Here is a 24,770-nt window from a genome sequence, read left to right as displayed (position 1 = left end):
ACTAAAAAAAAAAACACTGGAAGAGAAAGCGCTGCATACAGTGCTTTTTCTTCTGTCCAGAAGTCGGGCACCTGAACGGAAAGCGGGTGGACCCCATTAGACCACGCTGACTATATCTGGCGCTGTTCAGTTCCGTCCAGAAACTGAACCATTCGGTCACGGGGATTCCCCTTTCCTGCTCCCCGAACGCAGTAGGAAAGCGGAATCCCCAGCGCAGAAGTGAAAGCAGCCACAGAGAAGAGGAAGAGTTGCTCTGGATTGCAGGCTGCTGATGTAAATAATAGAACACTGTGTTGGCTTCCATGATCTGTTGTCGTTTTTTTTTTTTTTGTGGAGCACCTCATACAACGAGAAAGAAAGCATTCACAAACTTTTCCTCCTTTAGGCCTAATGCCCACGGACAGATTTTTGGCACGTTTCACGCATCGGAAATCAGCGGCTTTATGCCGCAGCTATTAGGTTCTATTGAAACTAATAGCTTTCTGCTTTTCAATGTTCACGCTTTGGAATTCCGCGGCGTGAATGAAACTGGAAATTCCACAACGGAAAAAAGCGCGTCCGGCCTCCATTGTAGTCAATGGAAGCCGGCCGTCATGCAATACCTCCACTGTAAGCACAGCGGTGGTATCGTGTGATTACGCCGCCCGCGTCATCCTGCACTGTTGATGCGCACCGACTTGAGGGACGGGACTAGCGCAGCGGATCCGAGATGTGAGTATTGGGGTTTTTGGGGGCGCCGTGGTGGACTCCGCTGCGATATTCTGCTAGCAGAGTCCGCCACCGCTGTGGGCACTCCTTTGTTCCTTAGCTCTTCTGGGAAAGATTGTGATGTGAAATCATTTCAGACGTCTTTCCAGTTGGAACAATTCTTTCTATGTGCAGTGTTGTTTAAAAAGAAAAACTAACACTAAACTTTGTTACTGCTGAAGAGGACCTGAACTTAACTGATCTTGTGCTTTTTTTTCTGTCAGCAACTCTGAGCCATCACAACCTAATAGCGAAGGGGCCGAGAACTCCAGGGATGATTCCAGCAGTCACAGCGGTTCAGAGAGCAGCTCCGGATCAGATTCTGAAAGTGAAAGCAGCTCCAGTGATAGTGAGGCTAATGAACCCTCCCGGAGTGCCTCTCCCGAGGTAATCATCTTGTCCATAGACTTTTACTGCTGTTTGGTGGTGAAAGAGCAAATCCTTATAAATGGAGAAATCCTACCATGCATGTAGGTTTATGGGTAAAATAAATAAATAATCACATAGACGCCAATGCATTTACTTGCTAACTCTAAAGGCCCATTTACACGGAGCGATGATTGCTTAAAAATAACTGAAAAGCGACCATTTGAGCAATCATCGTTGTGTCTAAACGCGCGGCCATCGTGCCCTTCTAGCTAAATTTAGGCAAACCTAAAAATCGTCCTTCAGCCTTATCAGTAGTTCTCCGAGGGTAGTGTTGATAGCATTGTTTCCTGTCTGAGAACAATGGAACTGAAAGCATAAAAGAGCCCTCAGGCTATTACTTGCATTCACCTAAGGCTTCATTTGCACACTAAATTGCTATTAAGTAGCTGAGTGGCTTGTTGTACCCCACTCTGTGCCTGCAGTCAGCTGGAATACTTGGGCATAGAGAGGAGATGGGACCTTTGGTACAATAAGAACTCCTACAATAATAGTCCTCCCTTGTAAAGTCAGTAAATTATTTGTAGATCTTTCTTGCACCTTTGTCTTCCTAGAAAATAGGCACTGAGGGGAATTTCAGTCATAAACTTACTATTGATGTTCTGTTTTTATCTGAGCTTCGAAGAAATTTTTACCATTTGGCCAGAGAGTCCACCTTGGCAATTCACTGTTTCTCTTGTTGCATACATATTTTCCATGGATTTAGCTGCAGATTCACAGTGGAAAGATTCAAATTCACTAGGAAGATCTACAGCATAAATTGACTGCTGCACACGGGCAGATTTGCATTGCGGAATCCGGAACAGGTATCTGCCCCGGAATCTGCAGCAGATTTCGTCCATGGCATGCTTAATTCCCCCCCAACAATTCATCCCCCCCCCCCCCCCCCCCCCACACACACACACACACACTCGCGGAGGAAAATGTCAAGCGTATGCTCTACATAAACATATGTCTTTTTGCTGATAGCATTTCTTTTCTTTTAGCCTGAGCCCCCGCCATCAAATAAATGGCAATTAGACAATTGGCTGAATAAAGTCAATCCACATAAAGTATCTCCTGCATCTTCAGTAGAGAGTAATATTCCATCATCACAAGGATACAAAAAGGATGTTCAAGAGCAGGTAACTGGTGCAAATTACACAGAACCAAGTGGACCCAAGGAGTCTAATAACTCTACCCCAGTGAGAGACTGCAAGGCAGCCCAAAAAGGATCAGAGGGAAGTCGCGGGAGGCAGAAGTCTCCAGCTCAGAGTGAAAGTACATCTCAGAGAAGAAATGTTGGTAAAAAACAACCAAAAAAACTTGAAAAGGCAACTGTAGAGGCTCCAAGACGAGAACTCAAAATTGAAAGTGTAACAACTGCAGAAACCACCACCAATCTGCCTGCTAACCGGCATAAAGCGGCCACAAAAGGTTCCAGAAAACCCAGTATTAAAAAAGAGCCCAAATCTTCACCTCGGCCTGCAGCAGAAAGGAAAAAGTACAGTAAGAACTCGAGTAAACCCACTCAAAAATCCAAGGAGTTTATTGACACCGATACCTCATCTACTGATTCTGATGAAATTGAAAGCCTTCCTCCTTCATCCCAAACCCCTAAGTATTCTGAGAGCAATAGGACTCCTCCAGCTAAACCTTCCGTTGAGGAGGATGATACCATTTTTCGGCAACGATTGTTCTCTCCTATGGAAGAGAGAGGGCTTCTTTCCCCTTTAAGTGAGCCTGAGGACAGATACCCACTTATTGTTAAAATTGACTTAAGCCTGTTATCACGGATACCAGGGAGGCCTTTTAAAGAGACTGAACCACAGAAGACTGAGAAGATCGCATCGGAGAAACATCCAAAGGAAACTCAAAAACAGACAGAAAAGCCTTCCAGCAAAGGAAAGAGAAAACACAAGGTTAGTCCTTCAAAAAGATGTATTTTATACCATATTGCTGGCTGTTTCTCTTCCTGCTATGTTGATGGTTGTCCGGATACTATTTGTCATGAGCGGTGTTCGTCCAGGACTGTAATGTAATGTCCCTTTCCTTCAGAATGAACAGTGGTGTAGCTCCCATTCCATTAGGGCTACTGACATGCTTTTGTGTCATTTTAAAGTTACAATTCTTGGCTTTAACGTAATGCCAAATCCATGTCATTAGCCCTTAGAGAACCAGAGCTACAGCCGTAGGGTCTGATATACCCAATTTGCATTGGTCACTTTTCAATTGGTGTAGAGGAGAGAGAATCGGGGTAGGGAGGGCGAGCAGGCATCAGATGTTCTGTGATCCTTCTGTATATCCTCTGTCCCATAGCTTTTTGTTGGTTATTTCTCTTGAATCCCCCCCTCCATTCACATTGCCACAGGTATTCTCTGTGTTGGATATTCTCAAATCATGACCTGTTGGGCAGTCGTGAGGGTTGGAGTTTGGGAAACACTGTTGCTACCATTTGGTCATGTCCGGAGCACAATATGGCCCAAAGTACTAGGATCTGGCAGGAAATGTTATAATTAAAGGGGGTTTCCTATAATGTATAGTATCACTTGTCCGCAGGATGGTTGATAACTGTCTGATCAGGGAGGGGTCCAGTTAGTGGACGACATTCCCCCTATATCACCAACTGTGCTAAAATAACCAAATCAGCTGTAATTACCCATCCTCTACCACCGTGATCCACAACTGTGGCCCCACTGTTATCCTGGTATGTGGTGTTGAAAATGTCACCCGGATATCATGTGACCACTACAGCCAATGAGAGGCCGCACAATCACCGTACTGAACTCCTGGCATCATGGTGTCCAGGATGTGAGCGCTGGTGGCAGAAGAATGGGTGGTGATGCTGCAACAGTCGCGTGATATCCTCTTCAACACCAAAGATAATAAAATCCGCTGTATTTACCCAACAACTGCCAAAGCTGGATCGCTGTGGCCCCAGATGGGAAAATGCAGTTGATTTTGTTTGAGTACCGTTGGTAATACAAGACGATTTTTTTTTTTTTTTTTGGTCCGGTGACCAGACAATGCCTTTTTAGTATGTTAGTAACCATTAGGTTTATATCTATTGAAGTAATGTTTTACATGATGCTGAAACAATTACTCTGTTTATGACTGGGGAGCCTGCTGGTGACAAGACATCCTGCCATCCGTCTGCAAAGGAGCCAGCATGGCTACACTTATTGCTTTTGTTAAAATGGATGCTGCAACAGATCCAAAAATATTAATATTTCTAAAGCAATTACCAAACTTTATTGCTTTTCCTGCTGACTTATTAACGTGTAAGTATATATTTATAATACACCTTGTTGTAGAAGTCCTCTTTAAAGTGCACCTGTCACTTCCTAAGGCCGCCTGCAGACGGGCGGAAATTCCGCGGCGGAATTTCCGCCCTTGGAAGCTGCCATAGGATTGCGTTAGCAAATGCAATCCTAGGCAGACGGTCGCGGTTTGTCCGCACAAAATGTCGTGTGGCAAACAAACCGCAGCATCTTCTATTTCTCCACGGGGCTCTGCGAGCCCAGCACAGAAACGTCACTCCCCGGCCGCCGGCTCCGGTCTGCGCATGCCCCGGCAGTCGGCACATGAAAGATCCGGAGCTGCGGAGCGCGGTTGAGTACGCGCTGCTCTCTGCAGGTGCTTGGGTCGGGTCCTGCGGCGAGAATCCTCGCAGCCGGATCCGACCCGCCCATCTGCAGGCGGCCTAAAACTTTTAAAAAGTCAGTTTAATGTTAATGTCACTGCAAAGCTTAGGAAATCGGGAAAAGGACGTGAACAAATGTCATTACACAAGTGCAGACTCCTTCAGTTTCTTAAAAAGGAACACTTTGCTTTTAATCATTACTTTGAATGGTTAAAGAGTACCTGCACTTTCACTTCGGAGCGCTTCTACTCCATCAGCCGTCTTCAGCGCCTTCCGGCAGCTGAAGACTGCTCCTTTTATAGCACTATATGGATCCGTCTTCAGCTGCCGCTAACAGCCGTTGGAGCAGGATCGCTCCAAAGTTAGTGTCCTTGAGCATTACATATGTATTTACCCACCTTGCATCTCCTCTTCTAATTCTTGGCTACATTTAGGGAAAGTGACCAAACTAATACAAAGGAAAAAATGGTTTCTGTAGGGAACTTTCTTTCCAGTTGTGGTTTTTACTTTTGTTTCCTACAGGCTTATGCCTGCTCATAAGTCTCCATGTTTTTATTTATTTATTTTCTGCTAATTCTGATTTAGGTGTTTTGTCCTTTCTTGTTACTGGAGAGCAGTGCACTGTGGGTGCTGATTATTACACAGACAAAGCAGTTGGCCTTATGTATGGTGGAATAGTGGAGCAAGGAGCTATTACCAAGAACGCTCCGCTATACTTAAAGGGGTTGTCTCGCGCCGAAACGTTTGTGTTTTTTTTTTGCATAGAAGTGCTGAACCCCACTTGCTTTCGTGAGACAACCCCTTTAAGGATAAAGGAAGCTTCCTCAGACTCATTTGAGAGCAATGTTATTCACTCACCAGTTAAAACAAGGCCAAGACTGCTGCGCTACCTTTGGCCACATCTGGTCATTTAGTGCTTGGACTCGTCAGAATGCTGCTCTTAATTTTGATGTATTCGATAACGTTTTATGGTAACGGGATAACTGACAAATACTTATTCTAGGTGCATGCTGCCTTTTTAATGAAAGATGTCCGAGCTGAACTCGTCAATTTATGATCTGTTTGCCGCTGCACTTGTATTTCCTGATCAATTCTAAGCATTTCCTTATGGAATAGCAGCTGCTCCATCTCTCCAAGCTTACATTAAATACAGGAATCTGTTATCCCGTTTTTTTCAGTAAAAATTCAAACGCTTTCACTTTTTGTTCATTTTCCCTACAGAATGATGAAGAGGTCAGGGGTAATGACGGCAAGAAACAAAAACTGGAGGAAAAGTCGTCAAACCACAAGACATCCAGCAGAGAGTGAGTTAATAATCAGACTGCCCATCCTGTGATGTTAAAAGAACCCCCCCCCCCCCCCCCAAATGTGCCAAGTGACCCTACCTCAAAGGGCTGATGAAGTTTAGAAAACCCATTTTCATATGCCCTGTTAGACCCTCTATGTGCACTCAGAATTCTCTAATAGCTGCATATCGACCATGGTGGAAAGAGGTTTCAAAGAGTGTCTCTCACTCACCTGGACCTGTTCTGTTATATGGATAGCCAATTGATATGGTCCCTGTGTAATGCTTCATTTACCCTGTGGTGGTGTGGCAGGGAAATTAAACACTTTGGTCTCTGGCACACCAGTGTATTTGGGTTAGTAAGCTGTCTGTGTTAATTCACAGGCAGCACACAGCCCCATTATAGCCAATGGGGGCTATGCAGATTGATGCTTTTACGCATGGACCAATGGTCCACATGAGAAAACGCATTGCATGTCCTATTCCTATGAGAAACGGGGCCTGGTAATGCATGTCTGTGCGCCGTGTCCACGTAAATTGGACGGCAGACAGGTGTCTGTGTGCTGTCTAATGCGACTTGCTCCTGAGCTGCTTTGGCACAACTCGCACACCCAGAACGTGTGCCCCTGACCTGACTGCCAGATTTCCTTTCAGATTCTTTAAAAGCCTATTAAAGGTCGTTTGATTTTCTGTACATGTAGTGGTCCATTTGCACTTAATAATTATCACTCAAACTAACGAATTTGTGCGATAATCGTTCAGTGTCAATGAAATAAAATCGCTCACTATCAGTTGTCATTATTTCCAGTCAGCAGAAAAACCATCGCTGGCTTCACATTACAGGTAAACGCTCCCTGCTCAGCGCTTCACATAGAAGGCGAAGTGCTGAGCGAGAAGCTTGCGATCCAGCGATGAGTCTTTATGTAAACTCTCTGCACAAGCACTGATGACCTTAGCGGTGACGTCGGCGCTCGTGAAGTCGTTTAAACGACTGTCCACCCGTGTAAAAGGGCCATAAGTAACATCTATTTGGTGCTATAGGGGTTTTCCCAGAGAGCATACTATTGATATCCTCAATCAGCTGATTGTGCTCCCGATGACAGCGCTTCAGTTACACATGGGTCAGAGTGGAAACTTCTGCTCCAACCTCTGTGAAGTGGCTAGCGCTTGTAACTGCTGGCACGGCTCTCAATAAAATCAACTCGAGTCATGCCTGCAATTACAAGTGCTAGCCACTTCAGAGGTTCGAGCACAAACTTCCGCTGACCCGCTCCGACTCCTGTGTATACGTCCACGGACAGCGCCACAGTTAAACAGCTGATCGGTTGGGGTCCCGAGCGACGGACCCCGGCCGATCAACTATTGATGACCTAGCCTTAGAGGATAGGTCATCAATAGTATTTTCACCGGAAATCCCCTTTAATTATTGATGTGATAGAAATGCGTTACAGTAGAAATGTGTACCATCAGGCCGACACTGCTTGAACAGTGTTGTTTCCGGTCGTCGTTCTTGAACGGAATGTCCTCTGATCCTCAGACTGCTATCAGTGTTATAAAGAAGTTGTTCATATGCAGTGGGGGACAAATTGTGTTAATACAATCCTCCTAAGCTGTTCTCAGGCCACATATTTGCAGTTGTCATGTGTAAACCCATACTGATTCGGTTCTCCTAACACTCTTCTAGGTAGCTTCATGAAGCTTAAGATCCTTTTATGTATTGTATGTTTCAGATCGACGAAACAGAATCCAGTAAAAGAAAAAAATCCCCTCCCGTCCCCGGCTCCAACCGCACTACAGAAAGATGCCAAGACTGAGCGCAAGAGAACGGTCAGCCAGTCGTCATCCCTGAAGTCGGGCAGCAGTGGCAGCACTAAAGATAGTAGCTCCAAAAGTAACTCTTCTGCCAAGCAAAGAAAGACTGAAGGGAAGTCCTCCAACACTACAAAGGAACCCAAGGTACACAGGGCAAATGTTATGATGATTATTGGCATATTAAGTGAACAGAAACCACCAATGTGTGTGACTTGTCAGCCCAACAAATGATATATAGAGATGAGCGAGTGGACTCGCTAAGGCAAATTACTTGAGTGAGTAGTGCCTTATTCGAGTACCTGCCCGCTCGTCTCTAAAGATTTGGCTGCCAGCGGGGAAAAGCGGGCAGGAACAGAGGGGAGATCTCTCTCCCCTCAGCCTCCTGTTTGATACTTATCAGGCACCATCTAAATGTTGCTTTTGCTGTGTTCTGTGATATCAGTCCTATGATGCATTACATAAGCAGCTGCAGACTGTACCATCTTTGCCTGCTGGGAGGACAATGTAACCTCTACATTCATCTAAATAAGCTAAAGTCCACAAATATACAGTCATGGAGGAACTATCATCACCTTCATTATAGCTGTGTGACATGAGTCTCTATCATTATCATCAGCAGTATTGTGATAGGAGTATCTGGTCCCCCTTCCCCACCCCACACCTTGAAAAGGCATGTGTGGTACGGTCTGTAATTTTATCTAACCGTAAATTCTGGTGTCTCCATGAAAGAACAAACGGGCAAGATGATGTACACATACTGGGAGACTGGATACAGTGAAGAGCAACAGGACCTATAAAATGTCAGAAAGGTGGTTTGTGAGGTTTAATACACCCTTGGAGCAATTTATAAGTCTTCCATAATAATTGTGGCAAATATTTACTTTCTAGGAGAAAACGTCAAATAATTCTGCTGCTGTTGCCTTTATACCACCGATTGAAAACAAATCCCGAAGACTAAAGCTGACTTTCGAAGACAGGTAATAACCATAGATTTTCACATTTTGGGTGACATAATAAAATGTATTAATTGATAACAGTATCTAACATCAAATGCAATTATGGTGTAGTGTGATACAGAATGGGACAGAAGTGGAGATCAAACTATGGGAAAGTAGAAACTAAAGTAACAAGGGAAATTTGACTAACATTGCATGTGACTAGTTGGCTGGCTTTCCACTCACATCGGTTGTCATGAAGTATTGGCCTTTTTACTTACTGAGCTTCAAGCTATCAGATTATGAGACACAAATCTTTCCTGGTTGCTTGGAACAATGGATTTTAATGTTAAATGTTTACTGGGAAATGATTTATAAACCATTTACTGTCCAGATGCGGCCCAGGGTCTCAATGACTCCTGCGGGCGGTGGTGGTGTGATAAAGCAGTATTTCCATCATGGAATGGCATGGCCTATTGCTAGGGTATGGGTATACTATAATGCTCTGATCAGCAGCACCCGCCTGATGTGGGATTATTTTATAATTCAGCTGTACTTCTTCTTTTTTTTTTTTTTTTTTTTTTCCCCCCTCACAGGAATCATTCGGCCGACCATTATTTGCAAGAAGCAAAGAAGCTCAAGCACAATGCGGACGCTCTGGTAAAATAACGGAATTGTGATGCCACATGCTTTATTTTGTAAACTGTAAGGAAATGCAGGAAAATAATGTACACGTCTGCCTATGTGATCAAGATTTTTCAAACCGAATACTGAGTACTCATGTAATGTATGTGTTACCTGAGCAGTCTGCCTATGTGTGCATACATATACCCAAACACACAGAATATGGTAGGTTATGGGTGTTTTTCAGGACTAAAACTATCCAGTAGTTGATCGTCGGAGTCTGTTGCCATCTTAACGATGTGATGCCACATGGCCTGAAATCCGCTACTGGAAATGAGATTGAGCTGCTATACCAGGCACAACCAATACACAATGTACAGCGGTGTGTATGGCATAGACTAAAGCGGCCGCAGCATTCACTTGAGTGCCGCTGGAACTGAAATCAGCTGATCAACAGGGATCCAAAGCAGCGGAGCGATTTAGCCATTGAAAACCGCTTTAAGGGCCATATGAATGCTGGATACCTATAGATCTACCTAATAGGAATAGAAACGCTATTTTAAAGAGGTTACACTTTTAATAGTCAAATAGGATTTGCGTCCCTCATGCCTCACAATGAGCAGTTGCTAGAGTCTTCTTGCTTTTAACATATTTTTTCTTTTCTTTAGTCTGACAGATTTGAAAAAGCCGTCTACTACCTTGATGCTGTGGTTTCTTTTATTGAGTGCGGGAACGCGTTGGAGAAAAGTGTGCAAGAGTCCAAGTCCCCCTTTCCTATGTACTCTGAGACGGTGGAGCTGATTAAGTACGTGTTGGGCTTTGTTACTTCAGTTTGTGGCTGGGATTTCCACACTTTCCATATCTGTTACTAACCATAACATTAAAAGGAAAGCGTGAAGAATTCACCAAAAAGTTGCTTTCAGGCTTCTTTATGAAGTTTAATGCTGATTATTTTTCTTGTGACTACCAGCTTACACAGTAAATACTTTATACCTTGTGCTCATCGAAGCTGGAGCATTTGTTTAATGCATTGTTAATCTTTTGCTTTAAATGGGTTGTCTCGCGAAAGCAAGTGGGGTTAAGCACTTCTGTATGGCCATATTAATGCACTTTGTGATATACATTGTGCATTAAATATGAGCCATACAGAAGTTATTCACTTACCTTCCCTGCGCTGGCGTCCCTGTCTCCATGGCTCCGTCTAATTTCAGCGTCTAATCTCCCGATTAGACGCGCTTGCGCAGAAGGGTCTTTTCCCTTCGGCTCGGTGCGGCAGCAGCGGCGTTCTGGCTCCGCCCCCTTCTACACATCATTGCGTAGCTCCGCCCTGTCACGTGTGCCGATTCCAGCCTCCTGATTGGCTGGAATCGGCACGCGTGATGAAGGCGGAGCTATGCGATGCCGCGTAGAAGGGGGCGGAGCCAGAATGCCGTTCGTGCCGGGCCGAACAGATGGGAGAAGACCCTTCTGCGCAAGCGCGTCTAATCGGGCGATTAGACGCTGAAATTAGACGGAGCCATGGAGACAGGGACGCCAGCGCAGGGAAGGTAAGTGAATAACTTCTGTATGGCTCATATTTAATGCACGATGTATATTACAAAGTGCATTAATATGGCCATACAGAAGTGCTTAACCCCACTTGCTTTCGCGGGACAACCCCTTTAATGTTTTTTTTGTTTGTTTTTGTTTTCTCTTCTTTTTTTATTGGATTTTCAAAGGTTTTACAAGCTTGCACTTTCCAGTTAGAGTAGTAGTGTATAAAGTACAGGCAACAAAGAAATAGAAGGACCTTTGTCCCAATTAAGACCACTTTCTGTAGAGACCGCTGCAAACTTGAGTTGAGATGAGTCAAACAGCAACTATATATTAAAACACTGAAGGGGGGGGGGACGCATGTAGCAAGCTGCATTGCTTCCCACCAGGGTCTTAGCTTTGTGGTTTAAAATGCTTAAATGTGTATTCTCAGAATGTTATGGCACATGCACAGGATATGCCATACGTTTGACAGATGTAGGTCCCATCTCTAGGACCTGCACCTACATCGAGTTCTGTACTGACCGTCTGCGGCAGCAAGAGGTGGCTGGAACTCAACATAAGACTGCCCACTCAGCAGTTCTCGTAACTCCTGACCCACTCTGGCTGTCTTGTACAATGGACTCCCATCCTGGCCATGATTGGCCAAAATGGGGATACTCTTTTAAACTGGCTATACACATTCGACAAAGGTTGCCCAAACCCACTAATTTCATTTGTGATTTGTTGCTGTTCCAATATTTGTATCAGGACCTCATGACAGAACAAGTCAGGAGAAATTTTAATTTTAACATATCCAACCTGTTGCTGTGGAAGATTCGCAACTTGATAATAAAGTGATGGGGCTGTCGGCCTTATGAGCCAGTAGCTATTTCAGGTTTATGGCTAACTTTTTACTCTTCCACTCCTGTTTCTTATTTTTTCAGATTATATGTATTGTTTAGGACCTTCATATATAGTGTTCTTTAAAACTGTGAGTGGAACTATATCCACTTCAAAAGTATGGATCTGATGTAAATATGGCCTATAGATTGACATGTAAACAATTATCTGACATATCTGGCATTACTCCTTAGGTATACAATGAAATTGAAGAGTTCCTCAGCACCAGATGCTACAGCAGCTGATAAACGACTGGGTGTTCTTTGGTAGGTTCAGCTAAAACATTATATATTACAGGTTGTGAGGGTCCTTGTACGTGGCAATAACTGCTGGGCGCTTCACATGGGCGTGAATATCGCTCAGTGATTGGAGGCAGAGCTGTCTGAAGATCCTTCGGCCCACCCAATCACATTCACAATAAACAGGCTCTTGTACATAGACAGCCTGTTTACACAGGCCAATCGTCTGAGATTTTTTTGCCTGCCGAAACGGAACAACGAACAAATTGCCGTTCGTCATTCAGCCGCTGTCCGCATTATCATTGAGCAATCATCATTCAGATTCCAGCGAACCAGCAAGAATCTGAATAATCTGCCTGTGTAAGGGCCCTAACGCTTCCTCTCAAGGAAACTTTAAATGGTCTCATCCACCCATTTTATGATAAGAATGGTAGCTTCGGATCCACCATTTCTTCCCTGCCCTCCACATTACACCAATCCCACTAGCCACTGAGCCCCCAGAATCAGAGTACAAAGACTTGTTTTCCTACTGGATTTCCTTTGTTCATGCATGCATATGTTAGAGTGATTAAACAAGTATATGCTTGTGTTCTGTCTTTTAGTCTCCGATGTCAGTCCCTTTTGTACTTGAGATTATTTAAATTGAAGAAGGAGAGCGCACTGAAGTATTCAAAAACCTTAACGGAGCAGCTAAAAGTAAGTCTGACCAACATCTGCTGCCAGGGAGAATTTCTATGTGACTTTGTAGTAACACGAACAGTGTAACATTTATTGTACAATCTGTTTGTGTTCTTGTAACTTGCCTTGGGTGGTAATGGCTATAAGGCCTTGTACAGATAAGCGGCTTGAACTAATCTATATACCGGTAATTGCTTCCTGCCCAGGACCTGATTCCTTTCATACTGTAGGGTTAACGGGGCTTTCCCTTTGTATACATAAAGGAAATAATCCTTTATTTAGAAACGGTTCAAAGTTTGGGACCCCTTCACCTGTGATTGGAAACAGAATCCTATCCATTATTTCACATTTTGAATTAACAGACATCTTTTTGTGATTAAGGGGGTTTTCTGGGCAAATACTATTGACTATCTATCCTCAGGATAGGTCATCAGTCGTTAATTGGCTGAGATCCACCGCTTGGGACTCTAGCTGATCAGGCGCCCATTGTCAGTGCCAGAACACAGTGTTATGGAGCAGGAGTAGGTTGCTCTGACCCGTGTGAAGTGGGTCGCACTGGTAATTGCTGCCATCTTCAATTACCCGTACTGGCCACTGCACAAACCAAACCCCTTGTGTTGTGACACTGATCAGCCGGGTCCCAAGTGGTGGACCCCAGCTTATTAACTCTTGCTAACCTAGGACTTCTCTTAAGTGTAGTTTTTTAATAGTAGTTACTCTGAAAACCCTTTTTAAGACACCATTGAAGCCCCTCTAGAGTATATTGCCTTAAACGGCTTGTTGGTCCCATTCTGTAAAACTGAAGAAATGAGGAAATAACTTGATATGTCCTTAGAAAGTGCTTAGTAGTAGAAACTCTTGTACGGAGTATAAACTAAATATATTTTATCCTGTTAACAGAATTCCTACAATAACTCACAAGCTCCATCTCCGGGTATGGGAAGGTAAGTCTCTTTTAATTCCAGACATGTTTTCTTTGTATATTTTGTCTTTGTACATAACTTACATTAGGCATTTTGCTTATTTTGGAGATGGGTTGTAGTTTGGAAATATATGTATGTTCCAGTTTGTCCTAATAGACAATGATTTTTTTTGCAACACATAAACATATATTATTCATTAGGAATCCATCAATAAATATAAGGTCTTTGTATGCACACATTGTGTTCTCCTCAGATTGATCCTTGATGGCTTTCTTCTCTTTTGTGTCTTCCTCTCTATACAGTAAGTCTGTCAGCATGCCTTCTCCAGTGTCTCCAAAGCTGTCTCCTGGTAGATCCAACAACTATACCTGCACTGTGTCTAGCACATCGGGTGGCACATCGTCGGTAACTATTCCACAGAGGATCCATCAAATGGCTGCCAGCTATGTCCAGGTCACATCCAATTTTCTTTATGCCACTGAGATTTGGGACCAAGCTGAACAGCTCTGTAAAGAGCAAGGTGGTACGTTCTTTTATTTTTTTTTACGGTCTACTTAAATGAATACTGTCTTCCTCTGTTCCTTGCATCACTTCTAAAACCTTGTTTTGTTTTTCTCCTTTTAAGAGTTTTTTACAGAACTAGATAAAGTAATGGGTCCCTTGATCTTCAACTCGAGCACCATGACAGAACTGGTACGCTTTACCCGTCAAGGCCTGCATTGGTTGCGTTTAGATGCCGGTTTGAAACATTAAAGCCCCCAGTAATGGGACCTGGAATATTTTTCTTGCTGCCTCTAAATTTTCCACAACACTGTGTTCTGTTGAGAAGGAAGACTGCCATAAGATATTGTCTGGCTGGCGCTGAGGACAAACAGCTCTGCACAACTTTGTTTCAGCCATATCCATTTAACACTTTCCTGGTCGCCTCGCTAAGAGACTCGCTGAAGATTCACTTTTTATTTAAGAGAGAGAAACTTATTTAACCTATTTTTCATAGCATTATGAATGTTCTTTTTTTTTTTTTTTTCCATCATTCTACAGAGGAATCCATATTCCCGATATCATGCACGATAACTTTTTAAAACTATTTATTTTATAAAGCTTATTGCAAATGTAAAAACTACAGGAAGGCTGCGTCCTTCCCTTTTTTTTTGTCTACGGTCAAACCTTCGTCAGTGTAGGGGGTCATTGAGCCCCCACCTGTAGTCAGTAGTATGTTCAACAGACCACACATCTATGTGTTCCGATTTGCTGTGGTGTGTCACCCGGTTGGACGGAGTAAGTGTTTGACATCTGTCTTTCAGCAATGAAAAGGGGTTTTGGAGTTTTGAATATATCACCTATCAAATTAGCCTTCCAAGTACTTTATCTGATACAACATATGCATTTCTCTTTTTTTTTTTTTTTTGTTAATGGTTTGTGGGCTTTGTTACTTTGTACTGTCTTACTGTGTTAGAGAAGAGAATAAGCAGCGGTGCGTTTTAGTGTAGCAGTAGGTACTTTTCATACATGGAATATGACAGCTGTGAAAGGATCATGTTAAGATTCGAACCAGAACGGAGCTGTACATCAGATATAAAGAACTCGTATGAGCAAGAGAGATTCTAGAGACTATATATATAAAGATATGAAGATATAGAAGTATTATTGACTGGGAGAAGGACCGCTCGGAGAAGCTCTAGACCACATGAGGAAAACACTATTTTACAATCAGCAGGATTCATAGCTTGTATGAAATGCAATCTCCAGATTGGGTGAACAGGGTATGATTTATTTTACGTAATCGAATCTATGATGGAATAACATTGGCCTATAGTATTGAATCAATCTCTCGTATTTCCCAGTATTGTTCTCTGCAGAGTGTAGGATATTATAATGCTGAGATATACAGCAGTGTAGCTGGTTTTCAGCTGAGGGCAGGAAACGCGTTGTGTATTGTGAAGCAAGGCTTCTCTGTATTTAACCCATATGATGGGATTCTCTAGATTTTGACATGGAGATCAGCAAGTCCTTACTAGTAAAATGTAGCTCTACAATTTATTAGCCCTGGTACCAAGGAATTTTAAGGATCTTTTCTAATGACCGTCTTTTGTATTAAACAGGCTTTTATATAGGAGAAGGGGTGTTCTACCTTTTTCTGACATGGATGCTTAATTCTCAATATGTACAGTGTTTTACTCTTTTTAGAAGGGGAAGATGTGCTCGAAGGCTTGTGAAGTATCCACCCGAAACGGCCGTTCTGCATTCAGTACTTGACCTTTTACATTGAAATTGAGCATATGGACTTCACAGAAGGCGCATTTCTATAGATTATTTCAGCTTTAACATAACATTCAGGAACCCGGTTTATGAATGAAGGTTTCTGTCGTAGCCAACTTCATGTACTGTAGGTTGCGTATAAAGGGGTTACTAATTCAGGAAGGATTACATAGAGAGCGGTAACACTTTATACATCAAGTTGGCTCCTTAGTAGCAAGGCTTTACATGGGTCGCATAGTGGCATATTTTTTTGTAAGCCATTTTAGGCCGGATCTTGCTGGATTCTTTTGATTTACTGAACAGGAAATTGGCGCTGCGATAGAAATAAAACCTGCTTGGGATGCTTTATTGCCTATTAGTTTGGCATAGGCTAATTGACTTGTGAATGGGTTAACCTGTTGGTGTAGGTGACCACACATAGATACACCAGCAATGGGTAACGGTGGTCATCTTCTGACCCTAGGATTGGCAATAGTCGTTGCCAGCTATAAAGCAGTTAATTCCAGGTCTAGAGATAATGTAATTAGACGTTTATTCATACCCTCCCCGTATACTGTAACTGCTGGGATAATTGCACATACATAGCCCTCTTACTGTGTCACATCCTGATTTTCAAATGACCTTTTCCTAGAACAGTGTTGAAAATGCACCTTTTACCGCAGTAATCTTGGCACAACCCTATGCTAGAAAGAAGATTCCCATAGTGCCATGTTACTGTGTCTTGGCATACTGTTCTTAAAGAGCCATTATACCGTTTCTTACATTAAACCTGTAGAATCTAAACTCTGCTCTACGCCATCGGGTCCAGAAGACTGAAAGGCGCCATCTAGGAATAAAGGGTCCCCCCCCCCCCCCCCCCCGCACACACGCACACACACTGCACCGCCATTGCCTATGGGCTGTGTCTAATATTGCAACTCATCCCCTTTATGTGAATGGTGCTGGGCTACAATGCCAAGCGCAGCCTATGGCCAGACTTGGGAAACAATTGGTTATACCAGGCAACACCGTAAAAAGTGATGCCCGCCCGTTGCCAGTAGCAATGTATACATTACAAGTGAAAGGGCTCTTTAATGTCAGATCCCACACATCCTTGAAGGTAAATGAGCCCTATTATAGAATACCTAATGTTTGGTTGCAGAGTGGTGTAGATACATGGACCGTATTGCTGGTTTCTGTTGTTGGGTACGCACCATCAGTGTTTTCTTCCTTCACCATGGCTGTCGGAGGGCTGCTATCAAAGTGCTTTCATCCAAAGTATAAGAAGAAGGTGCATCTTATGGTGCCCACACACCATTTACATTTGCATTCAAAACCAGTCTGTTCAAGGCGACGTCTTTGGGTTTGCCTGTCCCTTCTATATGACAGGAGGAAATACTAATCTGTGTGGGCCCTTTATAGATGAGAGTGACCCAGCGGCTGTGTTAGCCTTATGCCGCTGTCTCCTCTTACGTGCCTTACCTCAGTATCTTTTCTAGAACTTGGACTGTTAGCCGGAGCCTATTCAGTGTGTTACGGTGTTCTGTTGGCTACTTCTGTATTACGTGAACATTCGCCATATACCAACTACTATTCAGGTCTGTCATTGTCTAGTTCCATGCCAGTGTTCTAGAGAGATAAGTAAGACAATGCCTCCTTGCCAGATATGAGGGAAGTGAGAAATAATAAACTGCACTCTTACGAAATGGGCCCTGCCACCAGTATAGTTATCAAAACCTACATTTATTAACATGGAACAACTTGTTTTTAACAGCTTCCCCCCCCCCCCCCCCCCCCATGAGCCCTTTATTTTATGCTCTTTGCAATGCTGAATTAGGCATTGCCATTGCCTTATCATACGTGGAATCATTCACCTCTGTGATGGATAACCCATAACAATGCTCACTCTTGGGGACTTGTTTAATAAAGCAGGGCATTGACTAAGTATTATAGACTGTTAGTCGCCAACTTGGAGTGGAATGACCCCCTCCACATTACATAAGGCCATGAAGGTAGTAATCGTATTCTACAATTTATTGTACCTTTTCATTCAGCAAAAGGCTAACTGGGGGAGTCCATATAATCCGATACTAAAACTGCTTCCGAAGACCTAAAATAAGGGTGCTGCTATCCGTATGTACCAATTAGAACCCAACTGCCATACGGCAGTGCCAGTTAGAAAGTTATTGTATTATAAAGTGGCAAGACTGCTTGTATTTTTATTTTGGGAATGTAAACCACCTCCTAGATTCATTGGGAGGAAAGGGGCCATTCCTGTGAACTGCTTTTTCATTTATTATATAGTTGGCCCCCCAATACAATACAGTATGTCAGCTAGTGTTACCTTGATTAGTTTCTTTTTATCTGAAGCTCCTGGCCTACTTGGAATTAAGTTGTCTGAAACTAGTCAATTTCACAGTACGCGGAACCCACCACAGAAACTGCCTAGAGGGGGACACAGACACTCCTATCACAGTTACTGATTATGATCACACAGGTATAATAGAGGAGATGAGAACTCGTCCTCCCGACTGTATAATTATGGGCTGCAGCTTATTTAGGTGAATATAGAAGGCAATGATCATTAAACTGTTCCCCCACAGCTGGCAGAAATGGTACAGACTATTATGGAATTAGTTCAAAACTGAAAGTAAAAAATCTCATCATCAAGATGGTACCTGATAAGCATCAGACAGGGGGCAAAATAAAGGTGACCTCCAGAGTGACAGGCAATCATGTGAGGGGTGCAGGCATGGAAAAGTGTTTTCGCAGGAGTGGCCTTTTTAAGATTGATTTAAACGCTGGTCTTAATATGATCCCTGCAGGTGCAAGATGCACCTAATATATGAAGAGGTGCACGTGTCTTTATACATTAGGCGCCTTTGGGGCCATCTGTGCACCTAAAATGAATTCGTGCCAGTAATAAGCTTGAGTAGATTTGACTAATTTACACCACTTTTTAGCATATATTTATACGTGAACCTATCAAAAGTTGCCATTATTATGCATGTAGGGCTTGCATCGGGTTTTGTGGCTTTTTTAACGCCAGTTTTACAATAAAACTCCCCCCTCTGTGTACATATATACATGCTCCATTTGCTGCTTCCTTCTCCTCCTAGTAGTCGGTGGCCCCGTCTCTACCAGCATCATTGCACATCTCTACCCTGAGGCAGTGACTTGTGCCAATTGAAGAGATTAGCTGCTCCATTTGTGAAGATAATGCGAACACCATGTCAAATGGGCTAACGTTAGCATATTTACATTGTGAATAAATTACCCATCGAATAGACCTCATCTAGAATAGATTATTTTTGACACAAGCAAATGACGTTCTTATGAAATCACGACCTATTGGATTATACAGATTTATTTTGCTATCATAACATAGTCATATATAGTCAGATTGTATAGATTCAGAAGAAGAATCTGAAATAACTGAAGCGCATGTAGGGAATTATCTCCAGAATAACCAGAAAGTCTTCTCTGGTCTTGGGCAAAGGTGACAAGATGCCCCCTCCTATATAGCGGACTGTTGGAACAAATGCCAGAACATGACACCTTTCCCATATATCAAACCTATATAGTAGAGGACGAGTTATTGTAAAATGTATTTGTTGTAATTTTATAGAAATGTCATTCTTCCAAGGTGCTTATAATCATTGCCTTGAAACTTTGGGCTAGAACTCCTCAAACGGTTTTCTTGGGCGATCCGGCTCGATCTAAATTCACAACTGATTTGGGGTGTAATCCTATAAAATACGCTAGAGATATGAAATGGTAAAACTTTTTTCTGCCGTCTAAGCGTTACTTTTTTCTGTAGTATGCGGTGTGTATAGTACTTGTTTAATATGGTTGTAGACTCTTGGTCAATGATATTCCTTTTCTAGAGGTAGAGTTCAGCCAACCATATCACTATTTATTCACAGAGCAGGAATAAGGCGGCTTCTTCACCGCCGTTCTTGCTGATTAATTCAAGTGCAATGTTCTCCTTGTAGATTTGAGGCTTAATTGCTTTTTTTTTTTTTGTTTAAAAGGAATAAATTTAATAATTTATAATGTTATAATTGTCCATACATGTGGAAGGATACCAATGGCATTTTAAACGATACTCTGTGGACAAAGGGATTACAATTTTGTATCTGTCCTGCATTGATGTCCTCATCCATGGAATGCTACCTGCAGTTACTTGTATCTCGTGCCGGCAGATTGCCTTTTAGAACTTATAATTTATTTCTGCTAGATACGGTTTTTAGTGTTTTGTTTTTTTTTTAAGTTGGGTTGTACGCATAGATGATGATCAAGAACCGGATTACTTGATACAGATCACAGGTAAACGATTTAGGTTTTCTAAATATTGAAGTATATGGTGGAACATGGAGACTTGTAGTTCCCCCAACGTCTACAGTAATTAAAGTGAAGGTCCACGGTTATGTACTAATGTTTCAATCTCGTCATTGGTTTATTTGATAAGAGCTCCAAATAGACATTTATGTTATGATAAAGGATCCTTTTACATGGAACAATGGTTGACTTCTCGTCCATTTACACGTACAGATAATCGTTCACATTTTTTAACTTTTTTGTTCACTTCTTTCAATCCAATTTCGGTCTGTTGAGGAGTATGGAAATGCTTGGGAATGTTTTGTGAAAGACCAAACAAACACCTTTTACACAGGGCTGTCAAACGAACTATTATTTTTATGACTGCATAAAATGAATAACGAACGATAAGCGAGTGAATTACGTTCACTCGTTTGCTATGTTTACACTAACAATTATTGTTCCTTTTCGCACGGTTCAACTAAACTCGTTCTGTATTTTTGTTTATTTCTGTTAAATAAGAAAAGATGAAAATTCAAATTTAATAATTTTAAAAAATTGTTCCGTGTAAAAGGGCCCAAACTCTTAGTTGCCTTCAGTCACGACTAGAGGATGCCTAGGAGCAAACTGTTATGCATTGTACTCCATAATAAAACTGTACCCAGTGACCCCCTGGGCTCGTTCTAGTGGTGACAACAGGTATTTGGGTTACCAGGGAATCTGTCAGCTGGAACATGCTATCCGAACTGCAGGCAGCATGTTGTAGAGCAGGAGGAGCTGAGTGGATTGGTATATAGTTTTATGGGGAAAGATTCAGTATAAACTGCATTGTATTCATTTAAACATTTGCTCCTTCAAAACTGAGTGGTCCAATGGGCGGTCCTATCGGTGTAATGGACTGCTACAGCAGTATATAGAGGGGTAGCTGCCAATCACTGATGGGGCCGCCCATTGGACTGTTAAGCTCAGAATCAGTCTGCTCGGCTCCTCCTGCTCTATAACGTGTGTTCGAGCTAACAGATTCCCTTTAAATTAGGCAATTTGGACCGCTTATCAGATGGAGCTCTGACTGCTGCAAAAGAAAAACCAAATTTGGACCAATTAAAGGGAAAAGAAAGATAGTAGACACTCACTTTAAAGCTGCTTTCCTTACTCTCTTCCACATGTCTGTTGCAATGTGGTGAAAGGTCTCCACTGCTAGCATTGATTAAGCAGTATTTCCAGACTTATAGCCAATTTACAGTTTCGTGTATATCCCTATTGATGCATGTTAATGTACTGGTTTTGCTTTTAGTTTTTTGGGCGGTCTTCATTTTGAGAACTTGGTCTCCAACAGTTGGCGCATCTTCATAGGCTGCTATCTTCACAGCTCAGTCACTTTACTCTTGACATTAGCCTATTCTACATGACTGATGAAAGCAAAGGCCATAACTAAAGTGCATGTCTGTGGGATCCAGGAAAGTTGGGTTTGTCTTTCAGTGGCTCTTCTGTCATTCTCTTACAGTGTTCACATATCCTCAAATAAAATGGTTTATGCCCTTGCTCAACTTTTTCCCTGTTTATCTTGTCAAGACTTTCCAAGTCCATCACGTTTGTCAGGAAGTACATCTACTCTGTATGTGCGCAGAATGTCTGTGCGGAGGTTATTGTAAGCTGCTTTCCTACATTAAAATCCACATATGTACGATCATGGTTGGAGGAATAGAGAGGGGTCCTACCAGCCTCAGCCAGAGGACAAGGAAGGCAGGAATTGGATAAGTTAGCCATTGGCACTATTAAACAAGACAGATTTACCTTTTTGGCTTCTCACCTCTATGTATGCTGTCATTTTTCCAGCTTGCTTGTCTTAAACCTGAGCTTTTAGTTCACCTGTTGTTTGAGCATATGAAATTAGCAGTTTTGTAGTCCATCACATAAATATAACTAAATGCAGCCATCATGGGAATAAAGTCTGTCCATCTTCTGATTTGTAGGTCAGGATGTCAGCAGGTCTTGGCTCCATGAATCCCACTGTTGACCTCCAGTAAAAATGAGTTGCAAAACCTTACGAGTGAGCATGAGCCATAGTGTCACCTTCTGCCATAACGGTTTGACGTGTCATACTATTTATTGCCTAAGAGATCGCGGTCGCCGTTTTCGGCAGCGGCTGAGTAAACTTGAAGTTTAAAAAGGCAAAAAACTATTCAAGTATGACCTCTTAATACACCTTATAAAATCATAGGAAATGGTGAAAAGGGAATGTGTCATCAGAAAATGACCGGAAATCTTTTTTCAGTTGAGTTTTTAGGTCAAACATATTTTCCTACTTTTTCATGTCACTATGTATAATTCTTTTAAACTGTTTTATCTTGCAGTTTTCACTTTGTGCACTAAGCCTAATGGTCTGACATGCCCTATTCTATAGAGAGAACTTTTCAGTAGGCACCTCATCACAGGCAGGATTATAATAAGATATATGTACTGTATTTATAATAAAAATGAACACAAGATCCACCACTCACAACAGGTGATGGCCACAACTCACCACCTCCCCCTCTCTGCACAGGTCACAGAGCATGCTTACAACTCCCATCAAAGTCAGTGAGTGCCCTCCAGTCTATAGTCCTGGAGGGTGTTGTACAGAATGGGAAGTGGCAGACTATTAGGTCCCTTTATACTGGGCAACTGTTGGGCATATTAATAGCTGATGGTCATTATGTGAAGGGAGGCTGAGTGTTAGCGGCCCAACAGTTGCTTGGTTTTTAGTTTTGCTAAAAACCAAGCAACTCTGACAAGTGAGCGATTTGTCCTGAAGTGCCCTGTTGGTGGCCGCTTATACTCCTGCATGACCATCACTTGAATTGGCTATTTCCAGCAATAATTCAGGGGGGTGGGGGGATCATCACCCTGTGTAAAAATACCTTTAATGGACAGAGAAATAACTGCAAGATTAAGATTTGAAATGTTTAAATCTCCATAGTAACATGAAAAATACAAACAAAACCTCCCCCAAAAAGTCTATGATAAAGATGGGACATAAACAATAGGTTACACATTCCCTTTAAGGCATGTATGGATGCTTCGTACTTATGTATGAGACTTGCACCCTTAAAATCTTACCATAGCTTACTGTGTGTTTAGGGGTCTGTTAGCCATTTACGCCTACTCATCATTGTCCCCCAGTATTATTTCTGGTACCAGTATCGGAACTTTTTTGTGTCTGGTTTTGGATATATCGGCACGTATTGCAGAATACCTTCGTTTGAAGAGATCTTCAGTTACAAAGCACTTGCCATCGTTTTGAGTACATGATGCCCATCCATACAGACCTCCAGTTTCGCTTCCACCTAACACCAACTTAAAGTATTGCAGATGAGTAATGGAGGAAACAATGCATATAATGCAGGACTTGTATTGGTGACGCTCAGATGTGCGATCTGCTTCTAGTTCCTGAACGTGTTCGAAAATGTATTGTAGAATGTTTCCCATTTCAAGCCAAATCAGGGCTTGGGAATGTGTCCGTATTTATTAAAAAAATCATTTTTATTGGTAAAATGTAGTATACATATTTTTATTTAGTAATTAATTTTTACCACTGGAAATTACATTTATTTAGTAAGGTACTCCAGATCAAAAAGCTTTTATTATTATTAATCAAACTTTTGTACTGTGTGCTTCAATCCAAAATGTGTCATTTTTTTTAACCAAATCTTTAATTAAAAAATGTTTATTTGTTGCAATACATTTTTAGATTACAAAATGTACTTTATGCGCTCAAATCTTCAATTTCTCTGCAAGTTTGAGCTTTTCACATCACAAAGCTGTAATGTTAAGCAAAGTATACCCAGAGGTTTTTCTCTCCCACGTCTGTATAGTATATGTATTTTGTGGTTTTTGAGAATATAGGAAGTTTAGCGTGTCCGAAGCATAAGTTTTAATGTGTATTTTTAAACAAATGTATGGCAATTCAAATACTTGGAGAAAAGGGTATTGCATTTCAATTTGTAAAAAAACAAACAAAACCTTTTTAATTGTCATTAAAATGCTTTGTAAAATGCAATCTGTAACTGGAGAAACGTTTAATAAATATAGATTTTCTGTATTGAACAACTTGTGTGTTTTCTGGGTAGTCTTGGGGAAAATGTCAGTATTGCATGGTTCATGGCAGTGTGGCCAGTTTTGGTGTTTCTAAACACACATTTTGAGACTTATGGCCCTTTTACACGGGACGACAGTCGGGTAAATGACATCACGAGCGATTACGTCACCGGTAAGATCCTAAGCGCTCATGCAGAGTGTTTACACCGACACACTTCACCGCTGGATCGCAAGTTTTTCACGCTCAGTGCTTCATCTTCTATGTGAAGCGGGGAGCATTTGCACTGAACCACAAGCCCGGAATCCAGCGATAGTTTTTATGCTGACCGTAAGTTAGTGTTCACTAACTTCGAATGAAAGGTGAACGTGATTTTTTGTTTTTGTTTTTTTTTGGGGGGGGGGGTGCGCTTACACATTCGTTTGAGCGAT

The 24,770-nt window shown here is 42.1% G+C and overlaps 1 protein-coding gene across 3 annotated transcripts in view; it reads left to right on the top strand.

Annotated features, from left to right (window-relative positions):
• The window catches only part of AFF4 (ALF transcription elongation factor 4), an 89,357-nt gene extending 65,012 nt beyond the window's left edge, over nucleotides 1-24,345 (top strand). For all 3 annotated transcript variants that reach the window (XM_066591220.1, XM_066591218.1, XM_066591219.1), the window contains 12 exons: nucleotides 972-1,134; nucleotides 2,160-3,074; nucleotides 6,017-6,099; nucleotides 7,811-8,036; nucleotides 8,781-8,869; nucleotides 9,424-9,487; nucleotides 10,120-10,256; nucleotides 12,061-12,132; nucleotides 12,708-12,801; nucleotides 13,684-13,727; nucleotides 14,009-14,229; nucleotides 14,332-24,345. In XM_066591220.1, coding sequence (XP_066447317.1) covers nucleotides 972-1,134; nucleotides 2,160-3,074; nucleotides 6,017-6,099; nucleotides 7,811-8,036; nucleotides 8,781-8,869; nucleotides 9,424-9,487; nucleotides 10,120-10,256; nucleotides 12,061-12,132; nucleotides 12,708-12,801; nucleotides 13,684-13,727; nucleotides 14,009-14,229; nucleotides 14,332-14,459 — 2,236 coding nt within the window. In that variant the 3' untranslated portion in view covers nucleotides 14,460-24,345. The remainder of the gene's footprint in view (nucleotides 1-971; nucleotides 1,135-2,159; nucleotides 3,075-6,016; nucleotides 6,100-7,810; nucleotides 8,037-8,780; nucleotides 8,870-9,423; nucleotides 9,488-10,119; nucleotides 10,257-12,060; nucleotides 12,133-12,707; nucleotides 12,802-13,683; nucleotides 13,728-14,008; nucleotides 14,230-14,331) is intronic.
• Nucleotides 24,346-24,770: the final 425 nt, after the last annotated feature.

This window comes from Eleutherodactylus coqui, chromosome 2, assembly GCF_035609145.1.
Source record: "Eleutherodactylus coqui strain aEleCoq1 chromosome 2, aEleCoq1.hap1, whole genome shotgun sequence".
NCBI lineage: Eukaryota > Metazoa > Chordata > Amphibia > Anura > Eleutherodactylidae > Eleutherodactylus > Eleutherodactylus coqui.
Note: the sequence above shows the minus strand (reverse complement) of the source record. Positions and strands in the feature narration are given on the sequence as shown.